This window comes from Otolemur garnettii, unplaced genomic scaffold, assembly GCF_000181295.1.
Source record: "Otolemur garnettii isolate 467f Iridium unplaced genomic scaffold, OtoGar3 scaffold00180, whole genome shotgun sequence".
NCBI classification, from domain to species: domain Eukaryota; kingdom Metazoa; phylum Chordata; class Mammalia; order Primates; family Galagidae; genus Otolemur; species Otolemur garnettii.
This window is the reverse complement of record NW_003852575.1, coordinates 26,761-44,086: the sequence shown is the minus strand read 5'-3', so window position 1 is coordinate 44,086 and position 17,326 is coordinate 26,761. Positions and strand designations below refer to the sequence as shown.

At 46.1% G+C, this 17,326-nt stretch overlaps 1 protein-coding gene across 2 annotated transcripts in view; it reads left to right on the top strand.

Moving 5' to 3' along the window:
- IGSF5 (immunoglobulin superfamily member 5) overlaps positions 1 to 17,326 on the top strand; it is a 42,021-nt gene that overhangs the window by 4,912 nt on the left and 19,783 nt on the right. The window contains exons 3-5 of one of the 2 annotated variants that reach the window (XM_003800647.3): positions 4,164 to 4,481; positions 10,225 to 10,524; positions 16,768 to 16,902. In XM_003800647.3, coding sequence (XP_003800695.1) covers positions 4,164 to 4,481; positions 10,225 to 10,524; positions 16,768 to 16,902 — 753 coding nt within the window. The remainder of the gene's footprint in view (positions 1 to 4,163; positions 4,482 to 10,224; positions 10,525 to 16,767; positions 16,903 to 17,326) is intronic. The other variant, XM_023519588.1, reaches the window with a different exon arrangement.

The window sequence follows — 17,326 nt, the reverse complement described above, 5'->3', positions numbered from 1 at the left end:
TTTTTTTTTGGTTGTAGTTGTCATTGTTGTTTGGCAGGCCCGGGCTGGATTTGAACCTGCCAGGAACTGAGTCTTAACTACTTTTTTAAGGGTGGAGAGGATCTGGGTTGAGGCCTGAGAATGGCTGTTCCTGGAGAGAAGAGGATTAAGGGCTCATTCTGGGGCTCCCAAGGAGATGGGGGTCTTCCCCGAATTTGTAATGAATTCCACATCCCTGCGATGACTCCTTTTGGGAAGTCCTGTGGGTAGAGCCATCTTCCTTTGCAGACTTGGCTCTGAACAGCCAAGAGCAACTTTTGTGTGCACCCACAGGGCACGTCCCAGCCCTCCCCTTGCTACCTTGTATAACGGGGGGCAGGGTTTATAGACTCAATGACCTCACTCACTCATCCACTCAGGAAATGTTCACTGAGCCCTTCTTATATACCACTTAGTTGTAGGCCCTGGAATGTGTAAAACCAGGCAAAGTCCTTGTGAACACAGAGCCCAGTAGGGAAGGCTTAGAGCCCAGTAGGGAAGGCAGACGTTACATTGTGAGCAAACATAAATAGGAAGCCACACTGTGACAATGGCTTGGCTGCTTTGAGAGCCAGTTCTAGAATACTAGGCCAGATAGGATGAGGATGGTCTGGGAAGGCTTCCTGGGAAGAAGGTGAGGGGGCGAGCAGCTGAGGTACAAGTGAGACCAGTGCTGCAGGCTTGTCAGTGCATGTGCAAAGGTCCTGGGGCCAGAAGGAGTTGTTGAGTGTGATAAATTAGAGATAGTTCAGTGACTGGAGGATGGAGTTTGGGACAAATGGAAGCAAGGGAGAAAGTTGGCGTGGGGCTAAGTTGGAGCTTAAAATATGATATTGTTAAGGATTATTGAATTTTTATACTAAATCATGTTAATCTTTCAAAGTGTGGAGGTAGGGGAGGGGGCCCCTACTTAGCTTTGTGTTTTGAGAAGCCCCCTCTGGAAGATTTGGCTATGGGGGGATGACACAGTAGGATGCTGGCTCCTGCCACCATCAGTGGACCTGGCCAGCAGCTCACGGCTCAGGCTGGTCCTTGGTCCCCCCTCATTGTTCCTCTGTGGGTCCCCATGTCTGATGTGTCCCGACTCCCATTATTTCCTTCTGAAGCTGTGTCACCAAAGCCATTCTCCTCTTCTGCCCTCCCTTTATTTCCCTTCTCCTTTCTGACTCTGAGCCTCCATCTCCAGCCCGGCATTCCCATTCATTATGGATTCCAAGGAGGAGTAGAGAGAAGGTGAGGGGTCCTCCGATGAGGCCAGGGAAGCCCCATAGGAGGACCACAGGAAGCAGAGGCAGGTGGGCGTGGACACGCGTGCCCTGGATGCCAGGGAGCTGAGAGCGGGCGGTGGTGGAAGACTGACACTTGCATACAATGTAGGGTGGACAGGCAGGAGCTGCGGAGGCCTGCCGGCAACTGTGCTTCTGTGTGGGTGATGTGAGTTTTGCAGGGGTGAGGCGAGGAAGCAGGAGAAAGGGCATCTTTTCAGTCTGAGTTGGCAGCTGATTGTTTACTCGAGGTGCCTGTGGGGCAGGAGTCAAAGCAGGAAGCTAGGGCTGGAGGTGTGGGTTTGGGAGCGGGAAAGAGTTGGCATGAATGAGACTCTTCCAAGTGGATCACCTACAAGGGAATCACGGGGACAGCAGAGGCTGGACTTGGTACTGGGGCACAGCCACCACTGGGGGCCACAGGGAGGCTCCTGGGCAGGAGACACTAAGCTCTCCCAGTCCTGCCCCATCTGCCTCTTTCTCTACAAAGGAAAAGGGAGCAAAAGCTGATGAAGGTTTTGAGGTGAGGCAGGCAACTGTCGATAAAGGTCTTATTTGCTGTATTTGTGTATTTATTCTACTTGGAGGCTGGGTCATACACCACTGCTGATAAGACACAGCCAGGGAGGAATGAGGGTTGGAATTCACCTTACCAGAAATACAGCTTCTGAATCTGGAGCATAGCCGGGCTAGCCACAGCAAGGACTGCCAGCAAGGCTGTCAGGGGCTTTGGTGATTAGTATGGGTGCCTCCTGGTTATCAAAAGGTTGAATCAAACTCAAGGAGTTTCCTTTCCTTTCCTTTTCCCACCGCCCCAGGTGCAGAGTAGAGTTGGAGCCTGCTGTATCTGATAATTCCTTGGTGTCAGGTGCAGTCTGGGGGTGTGTCTCACCATGTCACACAAGCAGGGGAAGGAACTGGGGTTCCAGACGGCTTGCTCATTCTATTGGCATGGCCTGGGTGGAAGGCCTCAGAGGGCCGGCCTGGGGCACACCCACCCTGCACTCCCTCCCTGTGCTGTCCTGTGGGTGACCTTGTGACCACTATGATCCTAGCCAAAGGTGGAGGAGCTGGGCCAGCAAAGTGAGGAGTGGCCTGTTCTTCTTTCTTTAGGGTATACATTTGGCTATATATTTTTTTCTTCTTCTCTTCCGTCTCCTTTTTCTCTTTCTTTCTTTTTTGAAACAATGTCTTGCTCTGTCACCCAAGCTGGAGCTCAGCAGCATCATCTTAGCTCACAGCAGCCTCAAACTCCTGTGCTCAAGTGATCCTCCTGCCTCAGCCTCCTGAGTAGCTGGGACAACAGGTGCCCAACACCATGACCAGCTAATTTTTTTTTTTTGTAGATGCTCTTGCTCACATTGATCCCAAACTCTTGGCCTCCAGCAGTCCTTCTGCCTTGGCTTCCTAGAGGGCTAGGATCATAGGCGTGAGCTGCCACGTCTTACTGGTGGGACAGTCTGGTGGGCAGTGCCAGTGGTGGGGCAGTCTGGTGGGGCAGTGTCACTGGTGGGGTGGTCTCACTGGTGGGGCAATCTCATGGGTGGGACAGTCTTACTGATGGGCAGTCTTATTGGTGGGCAGTCTCACTGGTGGGGCAGTCTCACTGGTGAGGCGGTTTCACTGGTGGGGCGGTCTCACTGGTCAGGTAGTGCCACTGGTGGGACAGTCTGGTGGGTAATGTCACTGGTAGGGCAGTCTCACTGGTGGAGTAGTGTCACTGGTGGTGCAGTCTCATTGGTGGGACAGTCTTATTGATGGGGCAGTCTTATTGGTGGGCAGTCTCACTGGTGGGGCAGTCTTATTGGTGGGCAGTCTCACTGGTGGGCAGTCTCACTGATGGGGCAGTCTTATTGGTGGGCAGTCTCACTGGTGGGGCAGTCTCATTGATGGGACAGTCTTATTGATGGGGCAGTCTTATTGGTGGGCAGTCTCACTGGTGGGGCAGTCTTACTGATGGGGCAGATGTGGTTTAGAAGAAGCCAAGCGTGGTCTGTCAGTGGGTCTTGCTAAAAATTCTGAATGAATGACATCACAGGGGGAAAGAGCATGAAATTCAGAGCTAGAAGCTCGGAGTTTGGGTCCAAGCTCCACCACTGACCTCCAGTCCTGGGATGGTGCTAGTCGACTAAGTTAGTTCCTTTTGGAGGCCCTGAGGGAGAATCTATTCTATGTAGCTTCCTTGGAGTCTGGCGTTGCAGGTAGTCCTTGGCTTGTGGGTGCATTGCTCCAATCTCTGCTTCCATCTTCCTGTGGTGGTCTTGTCTGTGCGCTTCTGGGACTCACATCTGCCTCTGCCTTTCTCCTATAGGGACACCTGTGATTGGGTTTGTGGTCCATCCTAAACCTGGACTAATTTTATCTTTTTTTAAATATTAAATCATAGCTGTGTACATTAATGCAATCATGGGGTACAATGTGCTGGTTTTACATACAATTTGAAATGCTTTCACCAAACTGGTCGACATAGCCTTCACAGCATTTTCTTAGTTATTGTGTTAAGACATTTATATTCTACACCTAGTACATTTTACATGTCTGATTTTATGTTAAGATCCTTAGCTCATTGCATGTGCAAAGACTGCATTTTCAAAGGTCACCTCTGAGCATCAGTGGACATGAGCCTTTGGGGAACACTGTTCAACTTGGTATAACCATGGATTCAGGGGAGTGGAAAGGAGGGCCTGGAAGTGGCTTTGTGTGTGCTAGAAGCTCCCGATCTCCCTGATACCTGGTGTGAGGACCAGTAAGACGCCTGGAGTCTGAGCCACCAGGTGGACACCCAGGGTGTCACCACTGGTGACTACAGGAGGGTTAACCTGCACAGTTGATTCACACAGATGGACTCATTCACCAACTGGAAACACTCTTTTCTTCCAGCTTTGGGATCCAGTTATCAAATCCTAGAAGGTCCCAAGAATGTAACCGTCCTCCAGGGCTCAGAGGCTCGCTTCAACTGCACTGTCTCCCCGGGCTGGAAGCTCATCATGTGGGCTCTGCATGGCACCGTGGTGCTCAGTGTGACACCCACGGAGTCCATTATCACCAACAACCGCTTCACCTCCGAGAGTTACGACGTGGGCGGAGACTTTGTCTCTGAGATGGTGATCCACAGCGTGCAACTCAACGACTCAGGGCAGGTCAAGTGCAGCCTCCAGAACAGCGACCGGGATGAAGCTGCTTTCCTTTCCGTCCAAGGTGTGTCTGCAGGTGGATCCACAGTGGAGCACCTGGGGGGCCAGCAGGTCAGATGTTAGGGGTGGGGAGGGACCTTCTGAAGTCCCCGCCGTGTGCAGTGACCCGTGGTCTACCTTCAGTTGGTGCTGCGCTTACTATTATTCTGAACTGACGGAAGCCTTGTGGTTTGTTTATCTCCATCTCTTTCCTCCCCCCCTTCCCCTTTCCTCCCTCCCTTCCTCCTCCTTTCAGACCTAGTCTGGCCTTCAGTTGCCGTGGGCTGAGAATTATTCTGAGTGGACTAAGGACTCGTGTTTATAGTTTTGTTGGTTTCTCTCCTTTCTTCCTCACTCCCTCTCTCCCTTCCCCTTTCCCTGTTTGTTCCCCTCTCTTTCCTTCTTTCCTCTAACTTGTTAAGACCATTATAGATGATTTTTATCACTTCCTTATCTAATCCATTTCTGCATCTATCAGCCCTTCTGGAAATATATCCTGGAATTCTCCTGGGCCAGCTGTAGTCACTTTTCTCTGCTGTAGAGATGGTTGGCAGTCACTGCCCTTTCTCTCGTTTTTCATGTACTTGACTGCGTTTCTTTGCTTACATCATGTCACAGCTTTGGAGCGCACTTAACTTTTTCCTCTTCCCAGTGGAATTTCCCCAGTCGATTTCTCTTCCCTGCCATCAGCTACGTGCTTGTTTTAGTCAAAGGTGTACAGTCACCAAATACCTCAGAGAGTCAGGCATCCTCAAACCATAGCCTGCGGGCCACATGCAGCCCGCCTAGGACATTTATCTGGCTCGCTGGGTGTTTTTGCTGCTGCTGCTTGTCCTGCTTAGCAGCTGACTTGTCCTGGGGCCTGCAGTCCAGCCCTTCAACGGTCTGAGGGACAGTGAACTGGCCCTCTGTTTAAAAAGTTTGAGGACCCCTGCCTCAAGTCATTAAAGTTATTGAGAGACAAGACAAGAAAAAACAAAACTTATTATAATGGATAACTTACTTTTCATTATTAAAGGTAATTTTGAGGTGCTTAAGATCAAGATTGCTTTCCGAGAATTTGGAATAGTCTGATCAAAATTGAATCTGTTCTGAAAAGTATACTTGTACTCTGATGTAGATGTATCAGAACTAGTAGAATTCCTGATTTCTATGGCAGTATTTCTTACAAGAGAGTACATTATGCCTTTGAAATGATCTCTTATATGTAGTAGCCTTTTATTTGCTCATCTAGAAGAAATTCACGAGAATCCTGTATGTATTCATGTTGTTGTTAAATCAGATTTGATATCGTTTGGTGTAGACATTTCTACCTATTTCTATATGTATATATACACATATATATATAGAAAATACAAATAGAAATAGGTAGAAACATATATATACAAAATACAAGTAGAAATGTGTATATATATTTATTTACTGTAGAAATTTAACTGAACTGGTGTGTCTTTACTTTTGTGTGTCTTTAGTTTTGTGTGGTTTAACTGGGCACCATGATATTTTCCAAATAAGTGATTTTATAAGCCTAACCAGGACTATTGGCCTAGTTTACATGACCAATTTCTTGTTATAATAATTTGTGGTTCAAGGAAAGAACACAGGAAAAGAAATCAAAGATATAAATTCTGTTTTTGGCTTTATCAGTTATGTCCCAGAGAGACTCCTGGGATGGCTCGATTTCTTCATCTTCAGAATGGGAATAAGATTTCTCTGCCCACCTCACAGGTTTGCTGTGGGGATCAGGTGAAATATGGAGGATGGTTTGAAGACTCCAAATTCTGCTAATTCTGCACATTAAGTTGGGAGCCAGAGTGGTCTGGGGGTTAGTAGTGCAGACTCAGGGGTCTGGCTGCCTGGGTGCATGTTCCTTCTTTACCAGGGTCACTATGAAAGTTTTGAGACAGACTGTGTGATGGCCCGTTCTTTCACTTCCCAGAAACACATTGACAGCGTCCTCTCTGACTTGCCTGTGCAGGTTTCACCTGGCTCAGCTTGTCGGTGTTAGCGGGAGGGCTTTATTGGTTTCCATCTGCAGGGATTTTGCGTTTCTGGGTTGCTGTGCCTCTCGAGACTTCCCTAATGACTCACATGTTGCAAACGGTGTGACCTCGGCCGTAACTTAATGATTTTGTGTTTGAGTTTCTATCTCATGGGGCCATTGTGTCATCAAATGAATGGAACTATGTAAAGCCTTTATAGCAGCTGGCTCATAGCAATCACCATATGGCCGTTTGCTATTATCGACTGTGTTCCCAGTAAAAGCACACGACAGTGCTAGGCACTTAAGGGTGACTCAGAAAAGAAATGAATAGAATAAGACACAGTTCCTGTCCTCAAGAACCTCACAGGGAGAGTGGATAATGCAAGTTGCACAAACAATTGGGGTGTCACACAGATGACAAATGAGGTTTTATATTCCATATAAGAAATAGAGGTGCTGGGGCGGCTCTGGTTGCTCAGTGGGTGGGGTGCCGGCCCCATATACCAAGGGTGGTGAGTTCAAACCCAGCCCCAGCCAAACTGCAACAACATAAAAAAAAAATAGCTAGGCATTGTGGTGGGCACCTGTAGTCCCAGCTACTCGGGAAGCTGAGGCTGGAGAACCACCTAAGCCCAGAAGGTGGCGGTTGCTGTGAGCTGTGACATCACAGCACTCTACCAAGGGCGATAAAGTGAGACTGTCTCTAAAACACAAAACAAATCAAAACAAAGACAGAAAACAGAGGTGCAATGGAGAGGAGATGGCAAATCAGTCAAGCCTGTGTGGATGAAGCCACGGAGGGGTGCGTGTGAGACGTGCTTTTGCGCTGCACAGATGGTGGACAAAGTGAGGAAAGAAGAGGCCCCGGGCCAGGGAGACGGGCCAGACGCAAGGCTTATTACGCAAGGTGCAGTTATGACACGCCGAATTCAGACAGCCACACGGCTGTAGGATCTTTTCTGAGAGTCAAAAGTCTACGGACTTGTCTGAATACCCCTCACGTGCGTGTTTGTGTATTGGTAATTACTGTAGTTTTTGGTTTTAATACAGATGGAATAGCAAGTGTCTAGGGAAGTGAAAGACTCTCTAAGGTCACACAGCAGGACCCAGAGAGCCCGGGCAGAGGTCAGTCGTTTTACTCTGGTTTCACTGTTCCAAATGGAGCTTAGTTCCCAGAGCAGCAAATGTTCTCTGAGCAGCAGGGTCTTTCCCTTAAGGGACAAAGAACCTTGAAAAAGAGGAAATGCCCCTGAATTACCCATTGATTGTTTCCCCCTCCTCCTATCTGTCAAAAAGAAAAATAAACAGAGGTGACATAACTCCAAACTGACTCATCCAAAATCTACATAAATATTTTAGCAATTACTTCCGTGCAAAATGTTTGTCGTGCCACTGGGTAACCTTAGTGAAAGCCCTAGGGGGAAATTTGAATCTGAATTGTATCCAGAAAAAGAAAGAGCTGCCCCGCCTGTGCATTGCCTGACCCACCAGCTGATGGCACAGAAACTCCTGACCTCTTAGGTTCTGAGGGCCACACGGACTTGATTAAGTTCAGGATCTTCTGTTACTAACAGAGGCGCCTCCCAGTTCCTGTCATCTTAAACCGCTGTCCATCGAACGAAACAAAGCAGTAAGCAAACAAAAGAACAATCGCAAAACCTTTTAATAAGGAACAAATCTTCTTTCTGCTCATCTACATTTTACAGTAGCCCTTGACTTAGCAAAAGTGCCTTACCTGTTTTATGAGAATATTCAGGAAAGGAATAACTGGAAATGTAACATTTCCGAGTAAAGGATCTTGCAGAGCTGATTGAGGGCAGTGTGGTGTGGGGGCCCCCAGGCATACCCTCACACCCCCTCAAGGTGGTCTGTGTGGTCAGACTCTTTTCATAATAACACTAAGATGTTAGTTGCCTTTTTACCCTCGTTCTCACAAGTGTACATGGGAAGTTTCCCTTCTACATTGGAAAGGTCTGGGTAACTCTGTGGACCAGGATTTTCCAAACGACTAAAGTATAGTGATATAAAATCATGTGAGGGTAGAAGGTCCATTCAAAATGCCAGATAGTGCAATGGATTTTAATGCAACAGAAAATGAAAGTTTCTTTATAAAGTTTCAGATTCCACAACACAGCTACCTTCTGGAAACTATTACTTTTGAGTTCTGGCATAGTATCTAAGAATATTCACAAATATCAGAAAAAAACTATTAAATCCTCCTCTTTATTCCAACTACACATCTGTGTGAATTTAAACTTTCTTTACAATAAATTTCAGGGGTGTCCAACCTGTGGCCCCTGGGCTGCATACAGATAATTTGAAGATTGTTTTGCTGGTTTGTGGTGTGAATATCACAAAATGTAGGTATGGACATTTTCTTTTACTAATTGGCTTTTGTCAGTGTTTGTGTGTTTAATGTTTGGCCCCAAACAACTCTTATTCTTCCAATGTGCGACAGGAAAGAATAAAGGTTGGACACCCCTGCACACCTTTTGAACAAAGCAGCATATCCCAGAAGATTGAATAAAGCAACAGAGATGAGACTCCAGCCAGACCTTAGAGATTTGCATAGATGGAAAACAAGGCCCCTCTTTTTATTAATTTTTTTTGTTTAAATATACAGTCTTTTTTTAAAATAAAAATGTTAGTCTAAATAAACATGTAACAAATTTTTCTTGTTATGCTGAGATAAATATTTTGAGTTTGATAAATATTGATAGGTACAACCACAGAGATGAAAGGTCTTTGGAGTCCTCAGTGATTTTGAAGGGTGTAAAAAGTACTGAAACCAAAATGTTTGAGAAGTGCTGATCTGGTTAAATGATCTCACTTGATAGATGAAAACTAGAGAACCCTGAAATTTTCATGACTTGTCCAAGTTGATGGTAATTTTGTGGCAGAGCCAGGAGTGAGAATAGTTTTTGATTCTTTGTCCTGTGTTCTTTCCATTACATTATGTAGAAATTTTATCTTGTTTTAATTAGGACATGTGTGTGTGTGTGTGTGTGTGTTTGTGTGTATGTGTGTGTGTTTCACAGAGGCTGTGTCTTTACTGGGACCAATCCTCAGGTTGTGTTAATAACACTTGCAGAAACAGGTGTGATTTTTATATAGGTTATTTATAGTATGAGTGCTGGCCTATGCAAGTGGGTTCTTAATAAAAATTAAAAAATAATTTACCAGACTAAGTTATTGTGATAGATGATTGGGTTGGTTATTTCTGTAATTAGACCAGAATTTGATTTAATGTGTATTTAATAACAAGAAATATTTTACGGCAATATCATCGGAAGTTACGTTCAATAAATATGTAACCTCCAAAAGAAATAAACTGAATGGGACCGCCAGGAGAGCCCTGCTTCCCACTCTGTCCTCCTTACCCGGGAAAGCAGGCGGATGGTTCCCCTTTTTGCCTTTGCTGCTGGCACAGCCCCAGACAGCGCTGCAGCTCCACTTCTGTGACTGGGTGGCCTCCCATGACATATGGGCACCTGCCTTCTCTTTCCCATCTAATTATTTTCCTCTGGTTCCTGATTTTCATTTATTCATTTTATGTTTTCATGTCAGCAACTTTACCTTCTGAGAAGCCAGCAAGTTTAACAAAAGATGCAGATGGAACCTGAGTTAAGGTTCCTGGTGTGAACACAGCCTTTTTGAGTCTGTAGGGGAAATGGGTCCAGTGAAATGTGATTTGAAGCAAAAATTAAGAAAAAAAGAAAAAAGAAATAGAAAACCCAAGAGGCACTGTCATGTCTTCAGAATGTTTCTCTCTTTTCTTCTGTAGTTATGGGCGAGTTGTTCATCCCTGGTGGTAGTCCTGTAGTCATTGAGGACAGACCATGTAATGTTACTTGTCGAGCACGGGGCTGGACCTTGCTCCCGGAGTTTCACTGGGTGGTCGATGTCCCCGTCAGCCTTTCAAGCAGTTATTCCGTTGCGGAGCCCGGAGACCTTCAGAGTGCAGTGAGCATCCTGGCTCTCACGCCACAGGGCAATGGGACTCTGACTTGTGTGGCCACTCTGAGGAGCGTGCAGGCCAGCAAGTCTGCCACTGTGAACCTTACTGTGGTCCCGCCTCCCCCGGGTAAGTGAAGACTTTCTGCTTTGTGCCAAATATATTATTATTTCATGCTCTATTTTGTATGTCATTCTATTTTGCCAACAATGCCTAGGAAAATCGTACAGCGACCTTGACTTCAGGTAGGGATGGTACTGAGGGCAAATCACATCTGCTGTTAGTTTAATGTCCCTGCAATCTCTGCTTTTTAAATTCCATCTGAAAGTTTTTCTCTTTTCCAATTACATTTAAAAGCCATTTAGAGTCTTGCTGATTATTTATTGTAAAAGAGCATCAGATTCAGAGACAAAAAGTCAAACATTTTCCTCTAGTTCGTACCCTCCCCCCACACTGATATGAAGCCAGGTCTAATATCTGGGGAAGGAGTGCAGGTCCCATCATATGTCTTTCAAATCAGTGTCATAGTAATCTTCATTTTTTTTTTTTCTTTTTTGCAGTTTTTGGTTGGGGCCAGCACCCTACTCCTTTGAGCCGCCCAATGTAGTTATGGGCGAGTTGTTCATCCCCGGTGGTATTTCATTTTTTACCTGGAAAATTTATAGGGTATTTCAAACTTTCAAGTCCTCATATGTTGTTTATAGGGTCCTCAGCACACCAGGAACTGTAACTGCGCTTCTTGAAAGGTTCATTGGGCCTGTGAGCTCAGAGTTGGCCTGGACAGGGTGGATTGGGGGGCTGGAGTTTAGTTTCTTTATTTCACTCAAGAGGAAGGGAGACCTAGGGAAATGCCGTAATTCTATCCAAGTCATATAGCTAATGGGGTAGATCTGGTTTAAGAGCTTTTGTTTGGGTCTAAACTTTTCCTACTATAAAATCACCTTTATTTGAGATCTTTCAAAGTTCAGAACAAAGCTACAGCCACAGTAAATCCTGACAGCAACAATAAGAAGCACTTACCACGAGCCAGGCACTATTCTAAGCTCTTCTCAAATATTTGCCAAATCAACCTGCATGACAGCCCTTTGAGTGCCTGATGCTCTTGCTCCTGTTGTAGAGACAGGGCAGGGAGAGTGCTGTTTACATTTTGCTCACATCTGTAGAGTTAATGGCAGAGGCACCCCTGCCAGGCTTGCTCTAGAATCTGCTCACCTGTCCACTCTGCCCACTGCTCACATGGCAGGCATGTGGGTGTCCTGTGGCTTCTGTGGCAAAGCGCCACAGACCAGGTGGCTTAAACAACAGACATGCATTGCCTTCTAGTTCTGGAGGCTGGGAGTCTGAGATGTGGGCAGGTTGGCTCCTCTGAGGCTGTGGGGGAGAAGCCAGGCCATGACTCTCCCTTTCTTTCTGGTATTTGTGGGCAACCTTCCATGTTGCCTGGGTGGTAGAAACATCACCCGTTCTCCGCCTTCACATGGCAAACTCCTGGTTTTTTTTTTGGTCTTTCCCAACATAAACATTTTTGAAGGGTCCAGGCGATTTCTGCACATCTTAACTTGGATTTACCTGGATTTTTCCAACATCCTTTTTTTTTAGGCTGAGTAATTTTGGCAAGATGATATAGGTAACGTCATGTGGGCACAAGATGACAATTTTCTCTATCATTGGTAATAAGGCTGATAGTTTGGTTAAGATGGCCTCCCCCATTGTAAAGGCACCTTTTGACCTTTCTGATTAATATGCAGTCTGTGGATCCCGGGGGAATCCTGTTTTCCTGTAGTCTTTCACCTAATAACTTGCATTTGTGAATCAGTCATTGCCCGAATTATTTCTATGGTAGTTGTAAAAGACTGTTCTCCTGCATCCCTCTGGGAGACACTGTTTTCCTTTCCTTCACAATGGGACAGGGATGATCTTGAAGCTGAGATTAAGGCGCACAGTAAAGTCGGTGATGAGGCCTAATGAGCCCACAGGGCGGGAGCAGTGCAGGGAGGGAGGGGAGCGGTGTTGAGCCTGGAGATGTCCTTCCTTAGCTCTGCACATGGGCTACTCAGGAGCAGCACACGCAGCTCTGCCGGCCACCTGCAGGCTGCACACTCACACCTTCCTCAGGCTGCAAGGCGGGATCAGCCCCCGCCTGCGGACTTTCTGAAAATCTTTCTTTCACACCTGGGCTGTCTTTTTCCCTGATTATTCTGCATTGGAGATGAAACGCGGCAGAATGAGAAGACGTGAGTCAGGGGACCTGTGGTTTCTTGTTTTGAGCATCCTGGTGTAACGGAGTCTCTTTGTCCTGAGGGTCTTCCCTGAGTGACAACTGGACTGGGAGGGGATCATGCCAAGAGTCTGCGTTTTCTCTCCACTGCTACAAGTTTTTATTTATCAGCATATGGCTATTATTACTTATTTTTTCAATTTACTGTAAATGCACTCATTAACAAAATTAGCCTGATACTAAACAAAAATATCCATTATATAAATAGAGAGAGAGAGAGAGAGAGAGAGAAGATCTGACAATTAAGTTCGCGAACTCACCCTGGAAATTGTTGAATATCACTACAGTCGCCAGACCGGGAGGGGAGGACTTTGAAGGTGACAGTACTGATATTCAGCAGTGAGGTAGTAGCAGTTTTTCTAGGATGAGTTGCAGACTTAATTTTCCGACCATGTATATGTGAGCGTATACATGTATGTGTGATATACAATAAATTGAAAATGGTTTTCGAGGTAAGGAAGGTTCATCTATGTAGCTTCCGCAGTAACTTAAACCTCTCCTGGCTCATCCACCAGGACTTGGGCTCCCTTGGAACAGAGACAGACTTAAGCTTAAATCTCCCGAGTGTGCGACTCCCTGTAAGAGGTGCCTTCCAAAGGAGCGTGGTCCCAGCAGGCGGGAAGGGAAACAGTGAGCCATGTGGCTCCTGATACCAGCTGCCTTTCAGGTCAGAGTTTGGGGCTTTTAATGGTGCACGTGTAATTTTGTTGAACTTTGTGGTTAAATAGGTGGGGTGGGGGGCAAGAGAGTATATAAAGCCCTGGTGGCAGAGACTCTCCCATGAGTCAGTCACCGCCCAGCGAGGCGGCCCTCCCTTTCCTTTAAACAGGCGCGCCCTCAGGATAAAGCTAGGCTAGATGAGAGGAAAGGTTATTGTATCCAGACCCAAGAGGTTGACACGGGCTGGCACACTCATGTTTCTCTCCTGCAGGGGAAGATGAGGCCCCTGCCAGGGAGGGTTTGAGTAAGTCAACAAGCATGTGATCTTATGCCGGTGGGAATTCCAAGCCAGTCTCTTAAGTCAGACCTTAATTGTTAACCCCAGCTGGGTCCTTTATTATGAAAACTTGTAGTATTTGCAAACTTTGCTTTGCAGAAGGGTCCTTGAAACTGGGTGTGGATGACCTAGGCAATGTTGAACTTGGGCTTTATACCTGATAGCATCCTCAGAACTTTCACATAGGACCCTGAACAGCCTAGTGGGGCAAGAATTGTTACTGGAAAGCAAGCCAGATGTCAAAGGCAACAGAACAAGTAAACCATGGTGGTGTGGTTTGACGGGCTCCATTAATGTGACGCTCGACTCTTGGTCAGCCACAGAGCTTCCAGATTTCTAACTCCAGTTGTGACTGTCATTATATCATGTGTTCATGATCATTATGGACAGCACTAGGCTTCAGTATCTTGTTATCTGATCTGGGGGGGCATCTGGGGCCACTCTGTAATGTGGGGGTTGCTTGGGCATCTGGGGCCACTCTGTAATGTGGGGGATGTTTGCATTTTGGCTGCACACTGGGGATTCCCAAAGTGTGGGTCATCAACCACCTGCATCAGAGTCCCGTGAGGTGCCATTCCAGACTGTGGCTTCTTGGGGAATCTGCTTTCTGTGGAGAAAGGGGGTATGCTTGCTCTCTGTGACTGGACTGGCTTGTATTCAGACTCCTGGTCTGTGGCTGGGGAGGTGAAGTGTCTGTACAATCCTGTGCCCTCCACTTTGACTTTTTTGGGGGCAATCCTTTTCCTGTCTCTGTATATCCCAGCTCATCTCAGAAAGATGTTGACTGCAGTGGAGATAGAGGACATTAGGAGAGCAGTTTGGCTTTCCTGCAATCCTGCAGTTCTTCTCTGAGCACGTCACTATGGGGAGAAAGATGAATGGTAGGCCTGGTTCTGCTGCATTTGACTGTCTGGTGCATAGACGTCTCCATGAAGAATTGGAAGGGAACTCATCCCCTTAATTTGTCTCTCCATCCATCCCTCCCTCTCTTCCTCCCTCCCTCCCTCCCTCTCTCCATCAATCTGTCCATCCATCCACTAATCCATCCATTTCTTCACCCATCCATCCATTCATCTATTTATCCATCCATCATTCATTCATATATTCATCCATTCCTCCATCCATCCATCATACATTCATCCATCTATACATCCACTATTCCTTTTATGTTCTAGGTGCTTGGACTATAAGAAAAATAAGACCTAGTCCTTGACCTCGAGGGGACTAAATCCAGCTTAGACAGTAGCAGATAGAAGAAGAAATGAAAGTAACATCAGTGGTTTCATAGACACTTGAGATCGGAATGAATGTGAGATGTTACAAAAAAGAGAGACTGTCAAATTTCTTAATGCCTTAGAAGGAAATTTCGAAAACCATCTCACATAATGCAGAGAAACTTTGCAGGAAGGGTAAAAAATAATTCTTCAAAGCATCAAATTCTATGAATTTTAGCATTTGTTTGGACAAGACTCAGGGTGGGTGATGAGTGTAGACACCAGGACGTGAACGATCATCTCTAACCTTTCCTGTAACTTATTCTTAGCATTTATCTCTGACGCAGGAACAGAAAGAAACAATTTCCAGGTCAGTTTTCAAGGGAAATTCTAAGAGCTGTTTTTCAACTCTAGCTTCTGGTTCCAAAGTGGCAGATGGCTGTTGATTTCAAAGCAAACCCTCTGTTCCTTCATAAGAAGTCTATTCATAATTTTAATATTTTCTAATGACTAGCATCCAATAAAATAGACAGCATGCGTTGACATTGCGAGACCAGCCAAGCATTCGGGGTTGAGTGACAGTCTTTTGTTGAATGGCAGTTCATACTTACGAAGATCAACTTAATTGTTTGTAGTTCGACTTCAGCCTGGTTCAGTAGGGAGATGCTAAGTGCCAGATAAGGGCTCTCCTGGGGACATCAATGTAGTCCCCACAGGTCAGTGGCCAGGCAGCACCCTCCAATAAGAGTTTCTGTGATGATAGAAGTCTTCATCTGTGTTGATCAAGCACTTGAGATGTGTGTAATGCTACTAAGCCACTGAATATTTAATTGCATGCAACTGTAATTTAAATTTGATTTATACATGTGGAGGAGGAAGTGGGCAGCTCTGGCTAAGGGATGGCAGTAAAAATCAAAATGGCTTTTTCCCCCTCTCTCTTTTTCTCCCCACCTGTCTTTCATTTCTTGCCAGCTCTGCCTTACCTTACTGACCCTTTCTTTCTCCAACTCCATGACTACTGGCTGAAATAAGGAGGCAAAGTGGAAACTTCCAAGGAGCTGTGGGAAGCAATTACTATGTGAGGGCTGAACTCTGCCGTGGGGTTAGGGTGGGGCTGCCACGAAAGACCCCTACACTAGTTCCTTTAGGTGTGACCCTCCCTCACTACTTTGTCCTGGTTTCCTCTGGGCTCTGGCCTATCAATGGCTAGGGACATGGAAACAAGTCCCAAATGTCATTCTTCCAGTCTAGTCTGGCTCTAGCCACCCAGTAAATATTTCTTGAGGGTATCTGAGCATGATAATCACTCCTGCCAGTGGTGGCTCCTGTGGCTCAATGGGTAGGGCTCCTGCCTCATATACTGAGGGTGGTGGGTTAGAACCCAGCCGGCCAAACTGCAACAAAATAATAGCCAGGCGTTGTGGCGGGTGCCTGTAGTCCCAGCTACTCAGGAGGCTGAGGCAAGAGAATCACCTAAGCCCAAGAGCTGGAGGTTGCTATGAGCTGTGATGCCATAGCACTCTACTGAGGGTGACAGAATGAGACTCTGTCACTTAAAAAAAATCACTCCCACCACTGTGGGAGTTGTCAGCCCCACCTGGCCTTATCCATCTCTCAGGAATGCTCGAGGTATTAACAGCTGACACTGGATTGGGTTACTGAGCAGTTATTTACTGGCAAAAGTAAGTATCATGATGGAAGGTGTTGTACAGTTTGAGTAATTAAACACACTGAAGGAAAGTTAGCCAGTGATGCTCAGTGGTAGCAGGTGGAATTATTATATTATTAGAAAACGTAATGCAGTTTGTGGGGTGGCAGACCCTGTGGTTTAGCTGGTGCGTGTATCACTGATGTGTTTTCGTTTTCTCCTTTTGACCATGCAGAGAGCATTGATAAGGCATCGCTGCCCACCTGGGCCATCATTCTTCTTGCAGTATCGTTTTCGTTGCTTTTGATCCTGATAATTATTCTGATTATAATATTCTGCTGCTGTTGTGCCTCTGGGAGAGAGAACAAAGGTAATTGTTTGTTCATATAGATTTCTTTATACTTTTGAACTTTTGGTATAAGCAGTTGAAGTTAATGAGCTCATCGGCTCTTTCAAAAGATACGCTAACTATGCTGAGGGATCACCTCCCACCTGTTAGAACGGCTGTTATAAAAAAGAAGAAATATAAGCACTGGGGAGGATGTGGGGGAAAGGGAGCCTTGCACACTGGTGCAGTGAGTGGGGAAAACGGCATGAGTTCCTCAAAAAGTTAAAGCTAGAACTGCCACATGACCCAGCAATCTCCCTGCTGTGTCTCCGTCCAAAGGACATGAGGTCAGTATGTCTGGGGACATCCACGTGCTCATGTATGTTAACATGAGGTCAGTATGTCTGGGGACGTCTACATGCTCACGTCCATTGACATGAGGTCAGTATGTTCAGGGACGTCTACA